At 46.4% G+C, this 26,766-nt stretch overlaps 1 protein-coding gene across 1 annotated transcript in view; it reads left to right on the top strand.

The window, feature by feature from the left end:
• LOC135908090 (trafficking kinesin-binding protein 2-like) overlaps nucleotides 1–26,766 on the top strand; it is an 87,286-nt gene that overhangs the window by 53,024 nt on the left and 7,496 nt on the right. Inside the window, exons 12-13 of the mRNA XM_065439841.1 lie at nucleotides 3,375–3,447; nucleotides 16,427–16,568. Coding sequence (XP_065295913.1) covers nucleotides 3,375–3,447; nucleotides 16,427–16,568 — 215 coding nt within the window. The remainder of the gene's footprint in view (nucleotides 1–3,374; nucleotides 3,448–16,426; nucleotides 16,569–26,766) is intronic.

Below are 26,766 nucleotides of genomic sequence, written 5' to 3'. Positions count from 1 at the left end.
ATAAATAAATAAATAAAGTTCTGGCAGTGCAGTAGCAATTCTTTTTTTCGCATAGGTTGTCACATGACTTCCTATAGATAAATGTAGTCAATACAAGTACGTTAAACCTCGTTATAACAAAGTCAGTAAAATCGGAAATTTGCTTCATTATATTGATATTTGATTGTTTATGCAAATAAGTACAGTCGCCAATGGATTTTTCTTCACGGAAGGGGCTGCAAAATATTCCGAAGTATTTGGCAATCGCCAAAAGCAATCTCAAAGGAGAAAAAGAATAGAATTTTATTCATTTTGCAAGTACAAGATGAAAGATACACGTTCATGCCGTGTCGATAATATCATCACATAGGGAATGCGAAGTGAAGCCAGCCACACTTTCGCATCCACTCTGACCCCACCAGTGACAGTGTTTCTCGTAGTGGGACAATGCTATTGCTGGCGGCAAGAAGGGAATGCTTCGTCTGCCTCTTGCTTCAATGCGTATCCAGAACTAAAGATTATGCAACCTCCAGCAGTAAACGTGCGGGAAGACAGCATACGATGCCATGCCAGCTCAGCTTGCCCAGTGTTTGCACACACGGCAGCTTATCGCTAAAACAGGGTTCAGCCATGCCGACAACCCTGAGAAGCCAGCTGCGCTAGTGGTCTCTCTCAGTCCCTCTCTCGGATTGGACAGGTGCATTTGCAAGCAGTAAAATCTCTTTCATATGTTCTTGAAAAAAAAAAAAAAGAACACCAGGAAAATGTGTACTAGCCGGGAGAACATATTATTCGAAGTCACTAATAAAATTGACAGACTGAACTGCAGTGACACCTATGTAATGTGAAGCATTGTGCGAATCATTGCAGCAGGAGACTCCGACACGTGCCGAGCTAGTGAGGCCCTAGGGGCCCAAGACGGACGTTGTCAATTTGGTTCGGCGAGCTTATGTTGGCGCTTTCGAACTCAGCCTGGGCAGCAGCTGCTTCATCGGGGTATTTCTGTGGGAAGTTTTGGCATGCCTACTCGGTGCTATATTGTTGTAGCACGAGAGCCGATGTCCGTCAGGCTGGTTTTTATTTATTTATTTGTGTATTTATTCATTTATTTATTTATTTATACACATACCTCACAGGCTCCAACTGGAGTATTGCGTGAGGGGGGTAAGAGAAACAACATGTAGCGAAAACACGAAAACATAGCTAACAACAAATGAAACAAATAAAAAAAATTATAAAGCAACCCAAGACACACATTGCCGTTTTCCTATTGCATAGTGTTTTAAGACTGGGATGGGAAGCCGAAACAAAATTGAGCTGGTGGCCACAATGCCAGAATACAATGCCATGATGCCACCAAAGCAAAACATGGCGCTCACTTTGTGCAGCCTGCAGCAGGGAACGGGGGCATGTTTGGGTTATCGCCTGTTTAGGTTATCGTACAGTATGCTTCCAGCGGCACCGTGCCACATGCGCTGTAAAACAGGTAGGCAAAGATGCTTACCGCAGCAGGTCTAGCGGCGATATCCGTGAATGTAACATGCGATGACCTGGGAGGAGATTTGCTGGTAACAGAATCGGAAACTGTGTGTGTGCTGGCGTTTTTACGACAGACTGGCGGCCAAGTATTGCGTGGAAGCCGCTGTGACAGGTGAAGATCGCGCCCGCCTTGTGCGTTGTCTCTTGTTTACACGGGCTGTAATGGTTCGAAAATGTATCATACAGTGGCATTTTGGCGATGTACTGAACACTGGTGCCAAAAGATAGTGTTTTCCGGCAGCACGTGAATAGATAAAAAAGACGCGTAACTGTATTGGGTCATTGGGTCATTTTTTTTTTGTTCTCGATAGTGAACATTGGCACTGGGAAATCATGTGTAACGAGATCATATCAACAAGATTCTACTGTGGTTCAACCATTTGACCATCTGTGTTCACAGAAGTTTGCATTTATTGTCTCGGTATTCCTTCACCATGGCAGTGAATTTTTATTATACTGAAATTGTGCATGAACACACTCCATTACACTGAGGTTCAAAATAGATGTGTTCTAGGGACAAGAACTTATGAAAATGTTGTTAATTCGTTATACAGAGAATTTCGTTATATTAAGGTTGATTATATTGAGATTGAACTGTATATTAATTTTCCACAAACCCCATTAGTCTCGGGCAGGAACTCTGAAAGTACAGCCGCGGCCACGTCTGTGTAGAGCGCGCGAGCAGACGGCCTTGCTCTGCGGGGCGACACCGTGCGGCAGTTGCGGGATCTGACGCACTGTGCCCATGAGCATGCGCGGCCTAATAGACGTGCAGGTCGGCGCACGCTGCTTTAAACCAGAAATTATGTTGGCAAGCGCACGTGTTTTGCCGGTTGTGCGCATTACCCGAGGGCGCCATCTTACTACGCGCGATGACAAGGAAATTGCGCACGTGAGTGATAGCGTGTGCGATTCTGTTAGGGCACTTGATATGAAAAACTATTGCTTCACCAATCCCAGATAATGTTATTGGCCAATGAAATGACAACATCGCGTGCGTGCTGCCTATATTAGAAATAGAAGTCAAACGTTTTCGCAGAATTTATTCGCAACGGCTCCCCGACTCACAGCAGATGAGCGACGCGCAATTGCTATTATGGGGCACACAATGTCCCAAAGAGCGATAGAGCCGGGCACGCGTTATCAGCTGAAACGCGTAATCTTTTGGCATGGCGATACCGAGAGCACCCTGAGGAAGCGTACACATTCGGTTAAACGACTGCCCGTTTCAACGTTGCCACTCGTGCAATGCAGTTCTGCATGTATATTAGGCCACGCATGCTCCTGGGCACAGTGCGTCAGATCCCGCAACTGCCGCACGGTGTCGCCCCGCAGAGCAAGGCCGTCTGCTCGCGCTCTCTACACAGACGTGGCCGCGGCTGTACAACGCAGACAGACATAGACAGGTTCTATGCACTAGAGGCTGTGGCCCAAATGAGATTCTAAACAAGAATAGTTTTACCTCAAACTTCTCTGATTTCTTTCTTCGTTCTTTTCCAATGTTCTTCTTTCTGTCTTCTTTATTTTCAAAATTATCAGTTTATTGTGCTATTAGGCCATGTTGTCATGCCTGTGTAAGTCAAGGCTTATTAAACTTGGTTTTGAGGGCAGAGGTCTAGTGCATCGTAATACCGCACTGTCATGTCGGTGTCTCTTTCTCTGTGTGACATTTATTTGTGCAGTGGTTCTGTTTATTGAAGGAGCCGCAATTAGTGCAGCATGATAAGTCTGCTTGGTACCATCGCTTTTAGTGCTGGCTGTCCTGCAAAGCTTCGTGACGAGTATGAACTGCTTTCCCATCAAGGCTTGCAGTCTCTCTTTCATTGCTTCTCTTTCGATTTTTCCTCACGGTGCAGATGGTGACGAGTGCAACCTGAAGGACTTGGCGGGAAACGCCGCCCCTGGGATTCCAGATGGTGTGGCACTTAGGTGAGTGCAGATGTAGTACTAATGTAAATAGTTGCAGTGCAAAAAGTCGGCATAGATAAAGATAAGAACACAAGACAAGTTTTAGTTGCATTATCGACCAAGTAATATCATTATCCCTGTAAAGCCTAAACACGTCTCCACAAATATGTTCACCTTTATTTCTTTCCGTGGAAACTACATCTGCACAAAAAACAATAGAATAACATTTGAGTTAGAACTTAATTAGTAATTGGTTTGAATGACTATCCATGGCCAAAAACATATTCCACATATAGCAGCGTATCATAAATATATTTACAGACTTTGCAAAAATCACTCTTAAATCAGAAATTCGAGGTAGTGGGAGGTAAAATGGACACCAACCACAAACATAAATGTAACAGGCCATTTCATCATCTGTGCGGCAGCTGAACAAGTCTCTTTATTATGTATGTTTGTGGTCGGCATCCATATTACCGTATTTACTCGCATAATAGGCGCACTTCTTTTTCAGAAAATCCGGCTAGAAGTTCCAGGTGCGCCTATTACGCAGGGTAAAATTTATGAAATTTTTTCAGCTCGTATTCTCGCGGTTTAAATTTTAACATATGTCAGGAATATGGCTACTCTCATATAATTTACCAATAAATCCAGGATAAAAGGGAAAATAAAGGCTACCTACTTACCTTTTAATGAAGAGGCGAGAGACGTTGACTGAACACACACGTAAGATTTATTAAGACTATTCAGAGTCCGAGTCCGAGTCGGAGGGAACATCCTCATCACCGCCGGGTGGAGACTCGTCATCTTTGTCTGACCTCCACAGCATGTCGTCTTTGCTTGCATCCAGTGCATTGGAGATCCCAGTCTTCTGAAAACTTTTCCTGATGATGTCATCGGAAATCTCTCGCCAAGCTTCCACTATCCATTCGCACAACATTTCCATAGGCGGCCTTTTAATTTTGCCACCGGGGGTTAGTTGACGCTGTCCTCCAGCCATCCAATTTGTGTACAGCCTTCGAACGTTGTCCTTAAAAGGCTTATTAAGGGAAACGTCCAAAGGTTGCAGCACGGAAGTGAGGCCACTCGGAATCATGGCAATATCTGTGCACAGCTCTGACAAGTTTTCTTGTGCACATTTTACAAGGTGCCCGCGAAAACTGTCTAAAACGAGCATGGCCGGATACAATAGGCCGCCCGGCCACCGGCCCCAGATGGTCTTGACCCAGTCCACCATCAATTCCGCGGACATCCAACCTTTCTCTTGGACCCTCACGTAGATGTCTCAAGGGAAATTTCCCTTTTGGAGCGTCTTTCTCTTAAAAATAACTTAAGGCAGTAGTTTGCGCCCATCCGCAGTCACTGCCAACATGACAGTACACCTTTGTTTTTCTGCGCCAGATGTTCGAATAAGCACACTTCGTGCACCTTTTTCTTCTACTGTTGTATTTCTCGGCATGTTGAAACAGAGAGGAGTCTGATCTGCATTACCTATCTGGGACAAAATGAAGTTTTTTTGCTGCCGGAGCCGTATGACAAAACGATGGAACTCGAGTACCTTATCCTCGTATGCTGAGGGCAAACGCTGGCACAACGTTGTGCGCCTCCTCAGGGTAAGTCCGTGGCGTCGCATAAAGCGCGTTGTCCATCCGGAGCTTGCTTTGAAGTCTTTCGCTTCGATGCCCTGTGCTCGCGCAATTCTGCGCGCCTCAGTGTGCACTATGTCGAGAGACACTGCACAGCCGTCCTGTCGAAGGCCCCGTATGTGTTGAACTAGTTGATCTTTCACTTGCGGATACTTTCCCGACTTTGCACCGCGGAAGGCCCGTCGCGACTTCTTTGTGGCCTGAAGTTTTTCTTGCTGACAACAATTAATTTTGATGAATTTGGGAGTCTGCGATGAATGATATGGTTTCATGCCACATCGACGATATCTTTGCGTCGGCGGTACGAATTAAGGTAAGCCAGCCATGCTTTCGCGTGCACTTCGTCTCCGCATCTGATAGCGTTGCGCGCACTGAGATGACACGAGCATCAAAAGCGCCAGCAGTGTGAAGCAAATGCTTCGTCTGCCTCTCGCTCCAACGAGTTGCCGAAACTCGAGATTACACAAGCTCCAACACTAAATTCACGGTAAGACAGCTTATATGGTGCCACGCCGTCTCGGCACGCCTGCTCTTTGCACATGAGGTAGATTATCTCTAAAGCAGGATGCGCGGATGTGTATGCGTTCAGCCACGCTTACAGCCATGCGCAAGCATGGCCGAGACGCATGCCAGAAATCGCGACACAAGCCAGCTTACTGCCCCCGCCCCTCGCATATGCTTAATCGCTTTACCGTGAGCTCGTTCCCCTCCCCCTCCCTGCTCATGCGGAAAGGCAGCACTCGAGAAGCCATCATTTTTCTTGTCTCAATAAAAATTGGTGCTGGGCTAGTTGGTGATGCATTCTTTAAAACTGATGGTAGCGCTAAAAGGGACAAACACATAATAAAAAGACGACACAACAACGAGGGAACGCTAGCATTCCCTCGCGTTCCCTCGTTGTCGTGTCGTTTTATTCGCTGTGTGTTCGTTGTGGCACCTGTAATTGGATAATATGGCTGCCAAGCTAGGTTGTTACTGGTATTTCCAACGCTCACATCTTCATATTCCAGTGTGCTAGTGTAAATAACATTTCCCAACGACCCACGAACAAGGCGAACTGCTTGTTAAGCACTCGGCGCACTGGAGGGAAAACGCACACGGCATGCCGCTGGTCGTAACTCAGATCAGTTTACATACTCCAGATTAAGTACTCCAGATTAAGAGACGATTAATTTTGATCACCTGATGTTCTTTAATGTGCACGCAATGCACGGCACACAGGCGTTTTTGCATTTCGCCCCCATCAACGTGTGACCGCCACCGCCGGGATTCAATCCCGTGACCTCAAGCTCGGCAGCGCAAGGCCATAGCCACTGGGATGCCACAGCGAGTGTCAAATGATGGGTAGTAGTGTATATTAATTTGCTTTATTTCTGCCTCCTTGTTGCAGATGACATTGTAACCTAGCAAATTGATCATTTGCAGCTGAATATGACGTTATAAAAGCAACTATTCTCAATAATCTGCATGTGCCCAGAGTCTTAGTTCCTTCATGCATTTGTAAAAATAATTGCTTGGAAATTTCGAAATACGTGTTGTTGCAAGACTAGAGACGAGAGAGAAAGCCCTTTTTTGAAAAGCAGTGTAGTGCTAGCATATTGTTACATGCTACGCATAACCTACATGCTACTCTGCGGGAAATGGGATGGATGGAAAGAAAGGCACTAAACAGTTCTGGTCATAAAGGCGAGGCAGTCTGCCTTACGAACGCATCAACAATTTGGACTTCCAGCCAAGTGGTGGCTGGGTACAGCGCTTCAAAGAGAGGCATGGCATTGTTTACAAAGCCATCATCAGCGAGGAAGTTTTGCTTGATGTGTAGGCGAAGGAGTAGTGGGTGGAGGAAGCGCTGCACCACATCCTCGACAACTATGTTGATGGTGACGAAACAGGACTGTTCTTCCAGACATTGCCATCTTAGGCGCATGCACTCAAAGGAGATGCGTGTAAGGGTGGCAAAAACAGAAAGCTGTGCCTTACTGTGTTTTTGTGTGCTTACATGGACTGGAGTGACAAGTGCCCCACATTTGTCAGTGCGAAATAAAAATATCCCCACTGCTTCCGCAGTGCTGCCAGGATACTGGCACGCTACTGTCACAACCGCAAGGCACGGATGACGCGAAAACTTTTTTGTAAGCGGCTCTTGGAGTGCGATCAACATATCGAACAATCCAAGAGGAAAGTGGCACTCATCCTAGATACCGTATATAGGCTCATGTGAGGGCTGCACTTTTTTTTTTTCTCAGTTTTGACGAGGCGTGGCCCTTACACGGGATCGAACCATTTAGTTTCCAATGCATGCACACGGCATCACCACACCGAATGTGATTGCTTCTCGACTGGAAATTTTTCCCCCATATTTTGAGCTGCCAAGTTGGGGATGCGGCCTTGCACGATTCTATACGGTAATTGTATTGCTCACCACTTCATGCCTAAGCTCTCAAATGTGGAAGTTATTTTCTTGCTGCCGAACATGATGGCAGGCTTGTAGCCTATGGACGCCATTTTAATTGCTAATTTCAAGGTCATGCATCGTCGCTGGGTCCTGGGAAAGTTAGCCTTGTCGATAGACATGGCCACACAGACAAGCAGGGAGCAACCAGACTTGAAGATCAATCTATTGATTGCCGTGCAGTCTATCTTTGGTGTGTGGTTCGAATTAAGCGCTTCTACAATACGGAACTGCTTTATGAAAGCGTGCTTTGTCCGAGGCAGCAGTGACTTATATGAAGCCTGCAAAGCTTTCTCCGAAAAAGTGATGCCTGAGCTTTGGTCCGTAGTCGACAAAGGTGCTTCAGGACATGAATTTCTACATGTGGACGGTGCATTAGAAACATTGGAACTTCTAACCGATGAAGCAGTCGTCGTGAACGGGCCTGCAGCGGATAGCGACGACGACATTGGCGTCATCGATTGTAGCGCTGACATGGTAGTGCAGGCCGCCTCACCCTTGTCCATGATGAAGGCCTTGCAGATGATTCACTTTCTCCGGGGCTATGTTTTCGTGAGGAACCTTCCGCTGCACTATGTGGCGTACCTGGGTGCCTTGTAGAAGGATGTTGGCAAGCTTTGCAAGCAAGGCTGGCAGACATGGAGTTTTCTCATGCAAGCCAGTGAGAAGTATGTGGCGAGATGCTTGCGGCGATCTCACTCTAGCGTTTTCTTGAGATTTCTCAAGTTGAGAGGCTGCCACAGTAACCATAGAGAAAGAAATTTCAACAAGAGCGGACACTCCCATAGAGCCCAGCGGCCGAATCGATTGTAGCACACAAAACGGATGGTATTAACTTCTTCCGGTTTCAGTTTTGGGCGTGCGCGTTTTGAGCACCAGTTGGTACACGCCGTGCCGGCTCCGCTGTTCGGCGTGGCATTTATTTTTTTTTTTTCGCTTGTGCTGAACCCCGCGTCATCTTGGCGTGGAATCGTTTCATTATTTAGTAAAAATTATTGCGAATGACCTTTACGAGACTCCGCCGAATCCGTCAGGTGCAATTTCGTGAAAAAAACTCAAGACGTCTATGGAAATGATGAAATGTTTATTTTGCTCTATATAAATACTCGTTCCGTTGGGGCACCAGGTAAGCAGCAGTCGTTGCCGTACGAAACTCAACCGGATGCCATCAGCTGAAAGAAAGTAAATTACAAGCATGTATCATTTTGCTATATTAACCTAACAGGAGTATTGCGTGTAGAGGCAAAACGTGCGTAAGTGGTGATTGAGCGGCATTACAGATAAATTAACTTTTACGTACATTTCGCAGCAAAGACTCCTCCCAAACAATGCCATAAAATCTGAACAAAACATACGATTTTCAAGCACCCTTCCCTTCCCGGGCATTATTTCCTGCACTTTAAATGCACAAATACATGGGTGACTGCGCATTTCCAAAACAACTTAGCCTCAGTCGACGCGATGGTACGCCAAGTACACAGAGGTGGCTACAACAGAGGCTCAGCCAGACCATGTTACACACTCGCAAAATGCCTTCTAGTCGCACTCAAGACAGATTCGTGGGTGCAAAGCCTGTTTTCAGTCGCTCAGAATACATAAATGTCATGTTCTTGAGCTCCTCTGTGTTATCTTTTATGCGTCCTGCCGGCGCATGCAACACTTCCGTGTTATCACTCTCGACAATCGCTCGTCGCGTTTTCGACAAGCGTGAGTACCGAAATAAGGAATATGTTGTTGCAGGGCTATAAAATGCGTCACAAACTTGTCCCACTAAAATTCAGTACACGCAAAACTAACTCACCATGGCCGGCTTGCTTTTTTGCTAACAGCTTCACAACCCCAGGCGCGGCGAGCATGCCTCAAGATATCCCAAAAAGTTACCAAGTAAATTACAATACTTTTTCAGGTCAGAGAATGCGTCACGAACTTCTACCAGTGAGATTCAGTACACGCGAAACTGCGGCACTGCGGCACACAGCCGAGCTGCTTTTTGCTAACTGCACCACTACGCCGAGCACAGCCACTGTGCTCGAAAAGTACCCCAAAAAGTAGTGAAATTAGGTACAATAATGTCTGGGGTCAGAGAAAGCGCCAAAACTTGTCCCAGTAAGATTCAGTGCACAGGAAACTGTGTCACACTGCCAAGGTGCTTTTCGTCAGAAAGCCAGGTGCTGCGAGCGTGCCCAAAAACTACCGAAATAAGTTGTAATTATGCTTGGGCTCATAGAAAGCGTTGCAAACATCTCCCAGTACGAGTGATTAACTCAAATTAACTAGGCTTGGACTGCGGAGCTGTTTTTCGATAACTGCGTCACTATATAGGTTCAGTTTTGTGCAGTAAGCCTAAATGTGCTTGATGTGCGTCGCAGACTGTCAAACAAAATTCCTCACCTTGCTGTAGTCCTGTAGTGCAGCGGTGCCGTGTCGAAATGCAGACGGAACACAAGAGAACGCCGGGAGCCCCAAAAACGGGCTACATCCAAAAGAGACGGGTTGCTGAGCACGCGAGCTTCACATGCGCAGCCGGCCTCGCTCACTCCTGCAGCTTGTCTGGCGCATGATGTATACACGGGCATCTGGCGTGCTGCTAGCTTGTTGCTAGGCAACGCAACAAAAATAAGTTGCAAAGTATAAGTTCATTTACACGCAAAACTTTTTCATTTTTAGTGGGAAAGAATAAAAAAAATAAAACGTTTTCTGGAAGTTTATTTTACATTCTCTTCTTCTGATGCTCGCGTCAACTAACGGATGGAGTTGAAACTAGGCGTGACGTGTTTCCTGTTGCAAGTTTTTGAAGAGTGTCCCCTCTTGTTGAATTTCTTTCTCTATGCAGTAACCGTCTCGCATATTTAAAAGGCCCCTTAAATGCCATAGGGAACATATTTCCCACCACATTTCAAAACTTTCATCTTGAAGATACTAAATTGTTCTGCCATGACACTGTGGCAACATCTGGATTAATGCTTGAGAACCAACTGGAAAAAATTCTAGTGACTCGTTTGCAACCTGCTACGTGCTGTTACAGTTCTTATGGGTGCCACCGGCATTTTTCTTTTTGTGCGGTCGTTTGTCATGGGCATTTTCAATGACTGCAATAACTCGTGGATGAATGTATCTGCCACTGTGAGAACGGCAAATAAATGCATTTATTTAATACTTCAAATCTTGGGCTGTTGTGGGTTTACATTTAGAGCCTAATGCTATGAAGAAGTAAAGTTATTGACGTTTGAATGGTAACTACGGAGTGTGAATATGCTTCCCTACGGGCCTTCTATGGTGGTAACCCTTGGAGTGCGATTTTCTCTTTCTCTAGATGGAAATGTGCTTGACCATTGAAGAGGCCCTGGATTTGTACTTTGCTTTACCTGAAGATGTAAACCACTCTTCTGACAGCGAGGAAGATGACGACTTGGACGAACCATTGTCCATAATTACTTGCCCAAATTGTGATGCTGTCGGCTCCTCAGATGTAGATTTGAGCGACGACTCAGGAGGTTGCAACAAATGTGACAAAGATTCTGCACTTGATGGCTGGTCTGCACGGTCACTGCCGCATGCAAAGAACGTACCAAACGTTGGCTCAAAGCCGCAAGCCTCTTCAAAGCTGGCACCCAACTTCACGTCCCTGATGATATTTGAGGCATTGTTTGGGGATGCAGTTCATGTTGTTGTGAAACAAACCAACATGTTTGCTAAGCAGGAGAAATTAAATGGCTGGCAGTACACAACTGTGGAAGAAATGAAGGCTTTCTTGGCCATGATGATCAAAAGGGGGTTCCGTAAACTAGAAAACAGAAGGAACTATTGGTCCACAGATTAGGATTTAGCAATGCCTTCAATAAGTTCATGCCGAGGTGAGGTAGTGGTTTTTTCAGCTCCTCCATGCTCTGCATGCCAATGACAACTCGACAGCTAAGCCTAAAGGTGACTCTGAGAACGACCCGCTACACAAGCTTTGACCTTTGATAACATCAGTTACTGAAAACTTCGAAAGGTGCTACCAGCCGTCTGTCTTCCATTCAATAGACGAGAAGTCATTCAAACAGTATGTGCCACTGAAGCCAGTCAAGCGCGGATTCAAAGTGTGGGTTCGTACAGACACCACTGCAGGTTTTGTGATGCAGTTCAAGGTTTACACTGGAAAGGAGAATAGCGGAGGCGGTATAGGTATCCATGTGGTCAAGAAATTTACTCAACTTGTGAATACTGACTGACAGTGCATACCCTTACAAGTTTTTGCTATTACATGTTCACGATACTTGCCGGCTGATCACTCTCAAACCCTGCTTCATGCATGCTTCAGTCTTGCGTACACGGCAGCCTGTGCACGTCATTTTTGTGCCAGATCAACGTTATTCGTCTACGGGCATGAATGTAAAATTCAGTGCCCTTCCACTCTGTGAAGAACGATGACCAGTGAAGCTGTGAATGAGGGCCCCTTAATGGTGAACTGCACCTCCCCTGTGGGTTGGCCCGGCATTGCAGTATCTTCAGGATCGGCCCACGTATGGCAACTCCTAAACGCCTGCTTTACCTCCGCCGCGGGTCAGCCCGGCATTTCACTATCTTTGGGATCGGCCCGCGTATGAAAAATTGTTGATCTGTCTCCACGGAGACTAGATCCGCCAGAACCTAGCCATAAACAGCTTTGCTGTAATACCAAGGTCAAGCCACCCGTGACAGCCTGCCACCCAACACTCCCACCAGCTAGGCCTAACCACATTGTCTCGTCGGGAGTCAGCGGCTGAAGTTGTGGTTTGATGCAGAGTGAATGAAATGCTTCGCAGTGACCATATGGCACTTGGAAAACGGAGGAACCACGTCGCCAACCAAACCGAGGGCACATACCAATCATGTGCTTCGAGTGACAAACACGCGCGACTGCTTGGTCTACATGTTTGGCATGTGCACAGCCTCTGAAAAATGTTGCTTTCGTTATAATGCGATAACGCTTTCAGTGCAGAAATTCGCGACTCTGGCAACTTATCCATTACAAGGTCTATGCTGTACTAATATATGGGCCTAATGTATGTATTCCTTATGTATACTATGTACATGTAATTTTCAGTATTTTACCAATAAATAAAAATTAATAATAATAATAATAATAATGTGTATATCGCTTTTGTGTTGGGAACAGCAGTCACTGAAGCATCTGCCCAGCACGTATAAAGATAATGTTCAGATCCATCATCTAGGCTTCATCATCTAGAGGCAATGTGACCCTCCCACTGTGGTGTTTTGTAGTTGCTGTGTTGTTTTAGGAGGCTGAACTCCATCAGTCAACAAGTGAAAAAGTAAGATGAAACATTTAATTTGGTGCAGACTTTAAAGGCAAGTTTTACTTTGACTGTCAGAGCACTTGAATTTTGCATTGTTTCGTCAAGTTGAATTAAAGGATATTAGTACAATCAACCTGACTTTATTTAATTTAACTCTAATCCAAACCTAAAGTAGATCAGTATATTGAAGCAGATGTAGTACCAGTACTTTTTATTGTATTTTGCAAGAAATTTGTCTGTCAGTTAACACTGTATACGAGTACTAGTAGACAGACACTTCTATGCATTCGAATGCATAGGAAATATTTCGTCGATGCAACCCACAGTTTCATGCTCTGCAGCAGACATTCCTCAGAGAAAGAGGCTCGGAGTCTCTTGGGGCTGTGAGGGAGGGATGTATGGAAAAGGAGTGCACAGCACATTACACTCGTCATTTGCATATTGGCAAGCCCTGCCATAGCGAAACTGATAAGGCTTATAAAAAATGTCGTAAAATTTTATTAATGTGAAATTTGCAAATAACTATAAAACATGGCACAGCAGCACCAAAAAGAAATTTTAATTCCAAAAGTTTTAAATTTTCATGCTTGCTGGCAAGCAGAAATATTATGTGGCTTTCAAATTCTGTCAGGTGAGCCATCATCACGCCAGCATACGTTTCTATGAAACACTGCATCGTATCAAAGGTGCCATCACACAAGGTGCCATTGGAATGGGCACGTACCCTGTGGCGACATTTTCACCATCCGATATAAGCAAAATCATTGTGAACACTCTTGGTGATTTCATCATTGCTCATTTCTTCGTAAATGAAGCGGCAGTCAGCCTCGATAATTGCAGGAGTTCCGGTACAGCGTTTTCATGTTGACAAAATCCGACTTTCTTAAGTGGAAATGCTTGTGAAATGCCAGAAACATGTGTCACGCTGTTGACATTAGCCTATCACTTAGAATAACGTAGCTTATGAATGAAGTTGTGTAATGGAAGCAGCGCATGGTTGGAAACCATGCAAAGGGTTGTGCTGTTGCCATCTTGTGATGACACGGCCAGCTGTTGCATTGTTGTTGCCACTGCTATTCTTGGGGCATCCATCCAAAAATTTTCTCTTGTACTTGAGGCCCAATTGCATGCACTTCTTATTGCTGCTTGCTTCAGGCACCAACTTGGCCTTCTTGAGACATTATGCTAGGCTTTGAGGGAAAGCACACACAAATTTTTCATGAAGTCAATTTCGTAGGAAGACTCGTGCCCACGAGAAGGCGTGGGAGCGCAGGATCTCGAGGAAGCGAATGAAGCGATGCTCAGCTGTGGAACGAAGGTAAAATGGGGAAGTGGATGGATTTAATGGGACGGAGTTGTTGATTTTGCTAAAGCAAACCAAGACTAAGTTGACACACATCTGTGCATGCACTGCATGCTGATTGGAAAACATATGCCTGCACGCATGCACCACAGTATCGGATGGATGCACAAAACATGCACGCACACAAGTGCACGACACTTATCTTATAAGAATGGGATGTGTCTGGTGGATGTAACTCGATCCAAAAGCTAATTCTGCCACTCTAAAATGTCTTTTCAAAATGATGCTGCAAAGCAGCTTGAGCCATTCAGATTGCAACATTCACTGCAGTGGCTGTTTGAGGTCTCTTTCTTGGCGTAAAAGGAGGCACTGCATTATGATTGTAGCCAATACCAGCTACAGGTGGACAAGAGAGTTCTGTCCTGGCTCAGGATTTGATTGCAAAACAATTGTAAGCCAGCCAAATATCCTGCCACAGCGCTGAGACAGATGCTCCAAAGTGCCATGTAATAACGTGTGGAATTCAACATTTCCATTATCATATTGACACAAGATGATTTCAAATTGCACGCGCCAGCCGCTTCCTGCGTCCGTCCAGCTGTGTACTGCTACCTGCAAAAGATAGCGGCAGTGAAGCAGGCAACACAGGCTTGCAAGGCATGCGCAATCAGAGAAATGTGCCATCAGCGCAGGACACGAGGAAAGAAGAAGAGGTGCGGATCTCTTGCGAAAAGACTGGACGTTCTAGTGAGGCTCTCATTTAGCTGTTTGTTGGGCACAAGTTCGCCCAAGGTAAAGTGATTAAAGCACCGTCACTCAACTGTGCATTATAATATGCATTCCCCAGTATGCTGAATACAAAAAATGTAAAGTGAGATGACGTTGCTGCACTGGCTTTTTCTGTGACACATTGCTTGCACATATGCTGCCAATGTTTCTCCTGGATCATCTGCTTGCTTCTGGTTCCTTCCAGATGGTCAAACTTTTTCTGTACGGAAGGCAAGTAACTGAGGTGAGGCCAAGGCCAGGGAACAAACATGTAGGCTCACTAGGGCTGCAACAACCACTGTGAACACACACACATTCACGCATCACTGGTTCATTCTTCTAAAGCCCTTCCACACGTTTTCTCTGACCAACTTGAGTACTGCCAACCTACCCTCCTCCTTCGCACTCCTCCCTTGCTCACCCTCTCAGCTTCCGGTGTCAAGCGGAACTTGCATAGTCCCAATTTCTGGTTTTAGGCGGAAGCAAAGTCACTGCTGCATATGGGTGCAAGCGTGTAACAAGCAGAAACTCGGGGGAACTGGAAATCCCTGAAGCAGAGCAACCGGAAGCTGAAACCCCCCAGCGGAAATTGTGGAAGCAGAACTGCTATGAGCGACGAATCGGATAACTGCAGGGCATATCTAAGGTTGGCACTACTTAGCAAAAGGGGTGCTGGCACATGCATGGAGGTGGTTTAGACTCTTCTAAGATACAAGACACCAAATAAAGAAGAATGTATGGGGAGAGAATACTTGAGAGGGATAGACAGCGACCTCAAACTGGTCCATGCTTGTGGAAGTCTGGTTTGTTGCACCAGGGCAGAGCCATCAGTGAATTCTAATGTTCCCACTATTGCATAGGTGTAGAAGGCTGACGGGACATTGGTCCTAGGAGTGGACTCTCAGCCCTCAGCCATGGGTTGCATGTCACTAGTGAACTTTTGGCAGGTGGTCCATGCATACAAACAACTGCAGTTGATGATATAGATGAGGTTTGAATGAATTTGATACAAGTTTGGCCTGGGCCTTTTGGTGATGCATCTATAATCTGCAGCAGAACGAACACAGATGATTATGCAAGGAACAACTGCCGTACTGACTTCCAGCACATGTTCCTTTACTCAGCGGGACAGGAGATATGTATAGGGGAACAAAAACATAGTATGCAGCTGTTGCGAGCTGAAAAATTCAAACAAGGACCACAAATGCAAGATAATAAATTGCTGAGGAGGGCCTTGGCACATGCAAAGAAAAACACGGTGCATTGGGTTTGCATTTCTATTGCTTAAATCATCTATTAGGTTTCAGTACTTGTTTTTGTTTTTGTTTTCCTTCATGTCCACTGATTCATATCTTTTGGAGGCTAGCGCAGCTTTTGTACTTTGTGTAATTGTTCTTGTTCCTTGTGGCACTGCAAGTCAAAGATCCTAATTGATTGATTTATTGATTAATTGCCCCCTTGCAGCCATTGACTAGCTTGTCATTGAGACTCTTTCTAGACATTGTCAATAGTGCTGCAGTTTAAGCCTCTCAACCACTGGTCTTTTCAGGTGCTGGGTCCAAGGTCCAGGCTGGGAGCCAGAAGCGCCCTGGCTGAGGCTGCAGGCTTGCCTTGCCAAGCTAAGCGGTGGCAGCGGTGAGAGTTGGACGCCCAGTGTGCTGCTTCGGACCCAGCAGCAGCAGGAGCAGCAGGTACGTGTTGAGGCAGCACACTGTGTTGCTGTAGGGCCATCTGGTTGTCAGTATTGGTAACAGTTTTCGGGACGATGTTGCCAGCTTGTAGCCCAAAGCACTCCCGTTTTCATGAAAAGTTTTTAGGCACCGGTACGGGTGATTTGCCTGGAATTAGTCATTAATGTTTTCCCAGACATCTACAGTCGATCCTGAATACAGTCGCCGACCGTTTATTCGGACCTCACCGGGACTGCGGAAATGTCCGAATAAACAGGTGTCCAAAAAGCAGATTAAGAAAAAAAAAATGAAATCCTTTATTTCCACGCACTTAATCGGGCTCGGCAGTAGGCTTGAAGAAATCGTGAGTGCGCCGTAGCACGCTGTTCCGTTTACGCGCAATCAGATAAGCCTGAATCTCGGAGAGGGTCGTACGGTCACTATAGGTGGCTGAAAGCACAGTCACTGCTTGTGCACGCTCCGCATGCGACGGCAGCGTAGCACATGGTGCGTCATCTTCCGACTCGGAGTTATCGTCCGGCGGAGCAGCAGAAACCTGACGAACGATCTCGCCGTCGTCGAGTTATGCGCATGTCAGTACAGCAGTGTCAGCACCTGTGAAACTGTCGAATGAGACGGTGTCCGGAATCGCAATGCAACCACTGCGCAAGTCTCGGCAGAATATTTTCCGCGTCAGTAGGGAGCACATCGGAAGGCAACAAATCTTAGGTTTCTCGGCACCTGCTTGCCGGCATTCCCCAGCGCAGTCTGCGCGGGCACTGTCGGCGCCATTAGACACTTGACGCGATGTTTCCGTACGCCGCGTTGGATCACCGAAACCTCGATACAGCACTCAAAGCAAACACCACCGCGCCGACACCAGTCGCACAAACGAAAAACGTGCTGCTCGCAGCGTCGTGCACGAAAGAAAGAAATCAGCTGCTGGATTGTCTTGATATGGCTTACTAAGCTGAAACCGGAACTGCTGTACGACCACTCTATAGAACCAGGCAGAAACGATGATGATGAGCGTGGATTTCCAGTAGCGCCACTTCGTGGGGCAGCAAGGAGGCTCCGTTCAACAGAAAAATGGCGTTCAGCAAGTCGAAGTATGCGCCGCGGTCAGAGTCGGTGCATGATGCCCTCGATCGAGTTGGCTCAAGGAGTGTCCGAAAAATCAGACGAGGGGTTGCAAGGCGTCCGAACTTTCGGCAGTTGTTATACATTATGGTCTATGGGGAGAATGGCGGTGCCGCGAAGCTGACCGAATAATCGGGCATGTCCGAATTTTTGGAGTCCGGATAATCGGTCGGCGACTGTATATCAAACTCGGATATATTGAATAATTGCCTATGTCAAACAGATGCAAAATCCCCTTGAAAATTCCAAATACATATAGCGATGTACTATACGAACATCGAACTCCCGTTCACCGCTACATTCAACATATCGAATGCTGTGCCGCACCGTTCCCCTGCAAGTGCGCTTCTGCTAACAGCGGCGCAATCACTTTGGTCACATTGTCGAGGATATTAAGCGACAACAAATTTGAAATGCCATTGTTTTGGCAGGTCGGATCAAACTAGAGATTGAATTTGAATGGCAGTAAATGCTATGGAGGAAAAGTGATCAGGGTCCTTTCAGCTTTGCTCTCTGTACACACGGAACGCCCAGGCAAACTGCGGCCCTTCGTTATCGGCAAGAGCAGATCGCCACTGTGCTTCAAGAATCTAGAAGGCCTCCCGGTCCATTATGCGTTCCACAAGTAAGCTTGAATGACACTCAATCTTTTCACTAAATGGTGCTAAACTGGAGATTCCGACTGGAGATGCTGCGCTACCGGGTTGGTTTTCTTGTAGACAAGGGCCTTTCACAAACAGCATTTAAGGATTCAGCAAGTGGCGAAAGCGAGTCCGATCCCAACCTTCGCTTTAAGGGATCTTTACAGTAGAGTTTGAGTTTAACAAAATCACTGCATGCCACATCCACACTTTGCGGAAAGATCCCGGTTGTAGCAGTGGCGTGCAAGACATCAATGCATGATTCGAAGATCTGTGCTGAACGTGTTTCATTCGTACTTGCACGGTTACATGTGAGCAGGAATTAACTCTCAATTTTCTGCAAGCTGAAGGCCACTTTTGAAACTAAGTGTTTGTAGTGTGGGCAGTCACTGACACGTGAGCTGAAGGGGATGGACCAAGGACGAATTAACGCACTGGGGGCGAGACATTGGAGCGCTGAGTGGCATGCAAGAAAAGATGCGTTGGCTTTTTGGGCTAGTCAAGAAGCGACGGCAGCTGGTTCCAACGGGAAATCAGTTCCGAAAGCCGACACAAAAGTCCAGCTGGCTCGTTGTGCACTTACCACGATTGGCCGTTTCATGTTTTTGGCAATGTACGGGCACTCCGCTGGTCATGACCACCTGCGATTCACAGTGCAAGTGCACTGATCGCGGCACGGCGCATATCCAGACAGGCCAGTTTACTTCCACACTTTGTCAATTTCTACCTTAAGTAAAAACAGGCAGCAAGTACATTGACGTGTGTGATGTGCACTGCGGTCTCATGTCTGGGCGACACGCATGGGCTTTTAGGGTTAGCATTGCGAGCAGTATATAAGCCTATTCCACAGTGCAAGCAACTTGCAATGTTCATGAGCAAAATATAAGTGAACCTTTGTGCGTTCGACACAGCCTTCGGTAAGCTCTTGCTTTTCACGACTTGGAAACCGTCTTATACATGCAGAGACCTTACACATGCTTCAGATAGGCACGTTATATTTCATATTCTCAATATATTGAACTATTTTGCGATACCCTTCGAATATCCGGTGTCAACTGTACATTATGCTATGGCTAGTCAATGATTGTGAAAAAGGAAAACTACCAATTTTCTAAAATGCTATCAGATTTTAAGATTGCGCTTTGCCAAATGAAAGCAGCTTCAGTGCACCCAGCTAGCTCACTAATAAACTATTTAGTACGTCCTTAGCAGTAGTCACAAATCGTGGCGCATATATATATATTTCCCTTGGGATCAAATGGTTTTCCAGGCACTGAACTCAGCTAAAGTTTCCTTGAGGAATTTTACCAGGGCAATCTACTGGCTATTTGTCACTAAAAAAAAAAAATCACAAAAAGTTCCTTAGCTCTAAAAGGGCAGAATTGTCATTAAGGTGACTAAAAACTCATTAAATTCAGCTGCTTTCTGGTTAAGTTATCAACACTGCTAGTTTGGCCGTGAAGTAACAAGACAGGGGTCGTAGGCTGGGTTACACATTTGTGTGACAGTGGTGTTCAGCCGTGCTGGAGCAACAAGTGTTTTGCCTGCCCGTTTATCCAGTTGGCATCTGCTGTAAGCCTGTCGAATCCAAAATACAGCTGCAGGATATCACTGTGCTGCGAGGAAACCTGTCAAACTGTCAGAACTGGTGTATTTGGGTGGACAGTTGGGCTAGTTGGTACATTGAAACCGTGTTAATTCAACGTTTGCTAATTCTGAAAATTATCGGACTCGTCCTTTGGTTCTGGCAGGCATATGAATTAATGAATTGAACCAAACTCTCATTAATTTGGACATATTTGGAGAGCTCGCGGAGCGCCACAAATGTGCAATGCAAAAGAGCAAAAGTGGCGCTAACATCCAACCGAAATGAAGCGACAGAGTCTGCATCGCTGTAGTCATCAGCGAAATTCATACAAGGAACACTTCATCCCTACTTGTGCCTTTGGGGCCTTTGTTCTTGTGTTTACCGTCGTGCATAACACTGGGTTGGCCTTGTGCCGTTGTAGCTGCATAGTCACCATCCACAGTAGCATTGATAGCGACCACAGTTTCATTCACTGTGGTTACCTACAAACAGTATTGTTTTGACGCAGTGCACGCGTCAGCTGCGTGCCTTCACAACTGTATGGTCACACCATCTATGGTCACGTGAATAGCGATCACACTGCGAAGTCGGGAGGCCTTCGCCATTGCCAGCACTAATCATAACAAGCTCACAAGAATTGCTGCTTCCACACTGCTTTCGTGTAAAATATATACAGGATTTGCTGATTCATTCAGTGAATAGCGTGTTGATGTAATAAGCATTTCTTTATTGTTTTCTTCATACCCTCAATAATACAACATTTGTTTAATTTGGGCATCTTTTTTAGTCCTACGAAATCTGAATTAATGAGGTTTTACTGTAATACAGAGGCAACAGAAAACAATCAGCATGAGTTACCAGTAACTGGAGCAGTGAAATTCTGATACACACTGCTGCTTTGCAACAACAGACAAACAACGAGAGGGCTGGGCTCTTTTAGCAAAATATGAAGGTGAACTATAGTTGGTGAGTGGTCATCATAAGAAAACTGCAAGAAATGGGACAAGAAAGCAGAACATCGCCATATCTGTGTTTGCCTTCTTGTCCCATTTATGCAGTGTAGGGGATTGGCAGTTATCTGGAATAGTTTTTGGGCGATCATTAATCTATGTTACGATCTTTCTACCTCACATTTGTATGTTGACGAGCCATCAAAATGAAAGCTAATTCTTAGCTACAACTGTCTACCACATTACCCTCGAGTCTGAGTGTGAATGACCTGGTACTCTTGTTGGCAGCTTGTTGTCAGCAGCAGCGCCACATGTTCCAATTTCGCTGTGCTTAATTGCACATCGTTTCGCTTTATCCATTGAATGCGCTGCCTCAACTCATCGTGTGGCCGACACTACACCGTTCTGCAAAAGATCTTTCTCCTCTCAGAAAGTGCAGGGACCGGTCGACCGATGATTCCTGCTTTGGTGTAAATGCAGTGGTGCATGTACAGATAAGCATCAGAAAGACACTTAGGTGTGGTGGCAGCCACGGCCAAGAATATAAACCTCGACAGGCATGCCATATGACTTATCGCCGCCAACCCTGTCGCGATCGGCATCTTCAACTATCTGCTCAGTAGCACATGGGTCATGCACCTCTTTCTCTGCCATCTCTTCGAGCTGGACCACTTCAAGTGCACGTTGCTTGCAGAAACAAGAGCACCCTGCCGTTGCTGCATTAGCTCAAGATACGCCCTGCACCCACGTACGGCCCAGAGCGGTGCGGGCACAAACAAACATCACTCTGCAAACGCTTACATGAAACATGGGTACAAGTCTACTGGCAAGCACGCATGTGTGTGGTACAGCAAGCATCCTGGCACTGTGACGGCATGCTCTTATAGTATGCGATGCGGCGTGCACAAATCACACGAGATGATCGGCAACGGGAGGCATCAGGCATCGTATTTCAGTGAAGTGGCACCAGTTTTCGCTCAGTGGCAGATGGCTGTACAAACATGCACACACACATCAGGAAAAGCTTGACGAGTCATCCACACAGCCATCACGTATGCCGCTGTGTTCCCTGTCAGTTTTTAAATGGTTCCTGGTATTTTGATTGTGTGTATTGCTGTTGAACTACCGTATTTACTTGCATAATGATCGCACTTTTTTTGTCAGAAAAATTGACGCAAATTGAGGTGTGCGATCATTACGCGGGTTAAATTTCCTGCGAAAAAAACAAATTTTTTTTTCGTCCCGCATTTGCTGCGGGATTGCGGGTGCGGGACACCAAAACAAAAATGGCGGCCGGCGGAGCAAGCCGAACGTGCCGAACGCGATTTTTTTTGCTTCTCGTGAGTACATTATGTGCATTGAAACAGTTTCTTCCGTATCCGTGATGAATAATATTGTTAATATCGGCAAGTTTGCGGCAATAACTTAGCCATGTCCACTTTGAGGGGACAGAAACAGGTGGGCGCGCTTAGCTGCCAGTGACATGGAAATGCATGGCCGACGTGCTGCGTAAACTGCGGCATCTGTCTTCACTACTATCCTAATACGAGACGTTTCCGCTAAGGGTGGGCGAATATCTTAGCTGTGTTACAAGCGTCGGCGTATGAATAGGGTACACTTTAACATATCAGAGTAAACGTGGCTACTATCATTGCCGCGCGTGATTTGTTGCGTGCTCACGAGTGCAGATGAAAAGAATCGAAATGCGCCTGTATTGTTTTTGTTGACATCAACCATTATAAAGCCAACCCATAATAAAGGCAAGTTTGGTTGTACCTCTTTTTGTCATGGAAGTGTGGAAAGTGATGAAAGTAATGAAATGAGGCATCTACTTAAGAATGTTTGGTGCGTGCAGGCCGCTTGGCTTGTCTTGAAGAGTCGTTCGCGTAGCATTCGACAGATGGTAAGCGCGATCATTATTAGCTGCGGCAAGTTCGAGGTGCGATAATTACACGGGAAATTTAAAAAAAATTGAATTTTGACAACAAAATTTAGGGGTGCGATCATTACGCGAGTGCGATCATTATGCGAGTAAATACGGTATTGCACGCTCGTGGGAGAGAGCTGGAATTTTCTCTGCACTTTGGAAAAAGGAAAGACAAAAGTGCACATTGTAGGCATAATTTGTGACGGCGTCACATTTCACGTCATTTACTGCGGCATCGTTGGTAGTGGCAGTGCACGTCAGGAGACGCAAATTTGTTCTTGGCAGTTAGCACATACAGTACTACGTTTAACCCCCTCCCTTAATACTACCGTTTAGTGAACAGTTGTGCCACATTCTTGCCAGGTATGTATTAACGAGGTTTCACTGTACTTGATGACCATTTAGCTCGCAGCAGGCTGCTTTGAATTGTTCTTCAATTTAAAGTGGCCACAGTTGAATAATAAAGCAGCTGGGCTAGTCTTTGTAAGCACTGGTGGTAGTTTTCAGAATTGCCTGCTGTGATTTCTACTGTGGCCTTCTGGTGATTGGAGCAGAAATAAGGGACGAACAATAAATTTTGCGTTACTTATTGAACAATCCTTGTACATTGGACACTTGCAAATTCGTATGTCGCTAAGCCTATGTAGGTGCATGCAGGTTTGCCTCTTTCTGATAAAAGTTTGGTTGTGACTGAACCATCATCATGTTCACACTGTATTGTGCATCTCTTTTGTTGAAAAGTTTTGAACACTTCGAACACCACAGAAAGGCTCGTGTAGCAAACGGAAAATTGCCTAAGGGCTTGGCTGAGTCTGTGACGCTGCATGGCAGCTGGCACAGCACAAAGTAACTGCAAGGGCGCATAATGGTACTGCTGCATGTCACCAATGCAGAGGAAAGACAAGAGATTAAAAGTCAAGGGACAAGTGTACGGCAAAATGATATGCCTGACAGCAGAGAGAAAAATAGTGTTGTGACTGGCATAACAGAAACCTTAAAGGAGTACTGACATAAAAATTTGAAGTCGAGATAACTTGTGAGATCGATTTAGTGGGTCACACACACATCGTGTGTAAAATATCAGCGGCGAATATCGCTTAGAACATATTTAAAATCAATTTTAAAGTACGTGCGCGCAGCCAACCGTAAAACAGAGCACCCCACGACATTGACATCACCCGGGTCTGTAAATAGCCAAGAAAACGCTACGTCATGTGGCTACGTCACGAATTTTCGTTGGCTGCCATGCGGCTTTACAGCGGGAGAAACACGGTCCGATTTGGTGTCCGATCCGGCGTCCGACGCGCCGGAACGGCAGCCGGAATCGAGGTGTTTTGCCGTGCCGAAGCGCCGGATCGGACGTCCGGCGTGCGACAAACCGGGCAGATTTTCATCGTCCGACGCATCCGACAACCGCACCGTCGTCTGGCCGCAGCCAATGACAGCGCGGCTGGCATGTGACCCCTCCACGGAGGCGGCGCTGGCTGGCCGGTTTCTCGCAGTGTTTTTTTTTTCCTTGCCTGCTGCAGTTTGTTTCCGACACGAAATAGTTACCAGTTCAGTAAAATTATCTTTACATGTGCCTGTTATTCAAAGCAACGCCTAATACACTAGGACTAAGCTACTGGCGAGATCAGGAGACGCGACGCGAGGGCATTTCGCGGGCAGACAGCACACACCGACCGTCTGAGCGAGGCTGCTCGCTTTGCTTGCACGTTTGCCCTTCGCAACGACTGCGTCGAGTAAACCAATTGTGTTTAATTACGGGCGACCTAAGTGTACAGCGTTAATTGTTTTGGCAGACATAAGCGCTCTTCGACGAGCTCGGGTTGGATCGTAAGCGCCGTCGGCCGCGGCGTCTGCCTAGTGTAGGGGTTTGAAGGGACGGACTCCGGGATGAAAACCCACAACTTGGGAGGGATTTATTCTACATTATATACAAGGAGGTGAGCGTCAAGTATCAGTCGTACAGACATTACGGGCCAGCAGCAACTCGGACGCTGCGGCCCGCGGCAAGAAGTTCGAGAGAGGTGAATCAGGGAATCAGGGCATGTCCCAGAATGCTCAGGTCTCTCTGGAAGGCTTCTTATAAACCCTTCGAGCACTGTAAGTCACGTCATGTTTCACCAATGGGAGAGTCCGCTCCGATGACGCCACTTTCAGCCAATGGTAGGCGCCCGTGTCGCGGTGTCGCACCTGGCGGCTCTCTGCGGTCTTGCCTCGCAGACTGGCATTCCACTTCTTCTAGGCTGGAGAAGGAGGGGGGGCGCTCATGCTTCATTGCACAAGGGCCCACCTGCACCCGGTGGCTCGGCTCCGCAGCGGTAGCAGATGCCTTCTTCAAAGCCGAAGGGGGACGATTGAGCTCCATTGTACGAGGCCCCCTTCTAATCCCGGCGACGCACGAACTTGTTGGCACGTGAACTTGTTGCCTTAAACTTGTTTGCTCGGCCGCTTCTCTGGAATGCACTTTCCTGCTTCTGCATTCCTCAATTAGCTGTGCTGCCATCCGATGTGGTCTGGGGAACTCGAAGTAATCGCAGGAAACAGCTCCATATCTAACAGCTCGTCCTCGCCCCGGTTGTTCTGAATGGCCGGTGAACTCAATTCGCTGGCCATGAGGAACGCTGAAAGAAGCTGCAGGGTACTGGGGTCGAGCCTCGTTTGACAACCCTCGGGATCCTGGGCCCTGGAGAACATACGTCAAACAAACCAAACAACAGAGCGCTGCACCACGCGTAAGCGCAGGCTCTTCACCCCTGACTCGCCAGGCTATTACTGAGTCAAAATCAACCCTGATCTTTTAGTTCCCCAATTTTGACAAAACAGTTCCAACCACCCTTCCAAACAGCTATCCATTTCTCCTCGATTGCCCACAAGACCAGACCATTATTGTTGTTGCAAAACAAAAGGGTCGTTGACGATGCAAACAACAAATGAAAACAGCCGACCATAACTTAAGTGGCCTAACTACACGAACAGCATGTTTCCAATCTATCGCAGTGGCGTACTTATCGCACGTATTGGTGCCACTGAACAATCTGGTCAACCTCACAAGTACGTAATCACAAGCGCACTAGCCTTGTGGTCACTAAACAAAACGCGTACTTGCGTTGTAGGCAAACTTTTCATTACGCTTACTCACGTTTCTTCCCTGAAAGTCCTACAGGACACGTGACGTAAACGAACAATTAAACTCGCGGGACTTACACACTCCGCAGAACTCTTAAAATGATGCGTCTTCTACTAACTCTTTCCACGCACGTTCACTAAAGAAGTCAGAATACACGGCTGCCCTCACACACACACTAGCAACCCAGTCATAAAGTCTGCTTCCTTCCGTCCACACAGGACACGCGCTAATGGAACTAAGAACGCTTCTCAGTGCAAATCATGCACTCACTGAAAATCTACGCGCTTAACCTTAGAAAATTCAAAAAACGCTTATAAAAAAAAGAAGGTTAACTAAAACACACGCGCGTTACGATAGGCCTCTCAACAATAACCTTGACACACAGGTTACTTACACACACAAAAAAAAGCCTATCTACTTATTAATGAGCATCTCGCGAGACTACATGTTTACTTAAAACGCATCTTTCAAATCTCGAGCTTCTCTAACAAAACACAAACAGAGCTCATACTTTACACATTGAAAGAAACTCTAGTCTCAAATCGCGAAAACTTTCCGATGCTCAAAAATAAAACAAAACACTTCCTTTCTACGGAAGCTCTCCTGGCCTCCCGTTCCCGATTGCTTACGACTGACTCATACTTTCAGCCTGACCCGCGGTGGGCGAAGTTTCAAAGCTACTCTGGCTGCCGAGAGACAACAAAAGGGCTGATTCACTATCAGCTCCCCCAAGACGTTACGGTCTCCTGCCAATTTGCGTCCTGGCGCCCCGCTTTCAACACGAACTCGATTGACCGCGTCGCTACTCCCCACCTGGTCTCGTCCTGCCACCTTGCGTTT

The sequence above is a fragment of the Dermacentor albipictus genome, chromosome 5 (assembly GCF_038994185.2).
Source record: "Dermacentor albipictus isolate Rhodes 1998 colony chromosome 5, USDA_Dalb.pri_finalv2, whole genome shotgun sequence".
In the NCBI taxonomy this organism is placed as follows: domain Eukaryota; kingdom Metazoa; phylum Arthropoda; class Arachnida; order Ixodida; family Ixodidae; genus Dermacentor; species Dermacentor albipictus.
Note: the sequence above shows the minus strand (reverse complement) of the source record. Positions and strands in the feature narration are given on the sequence as shown.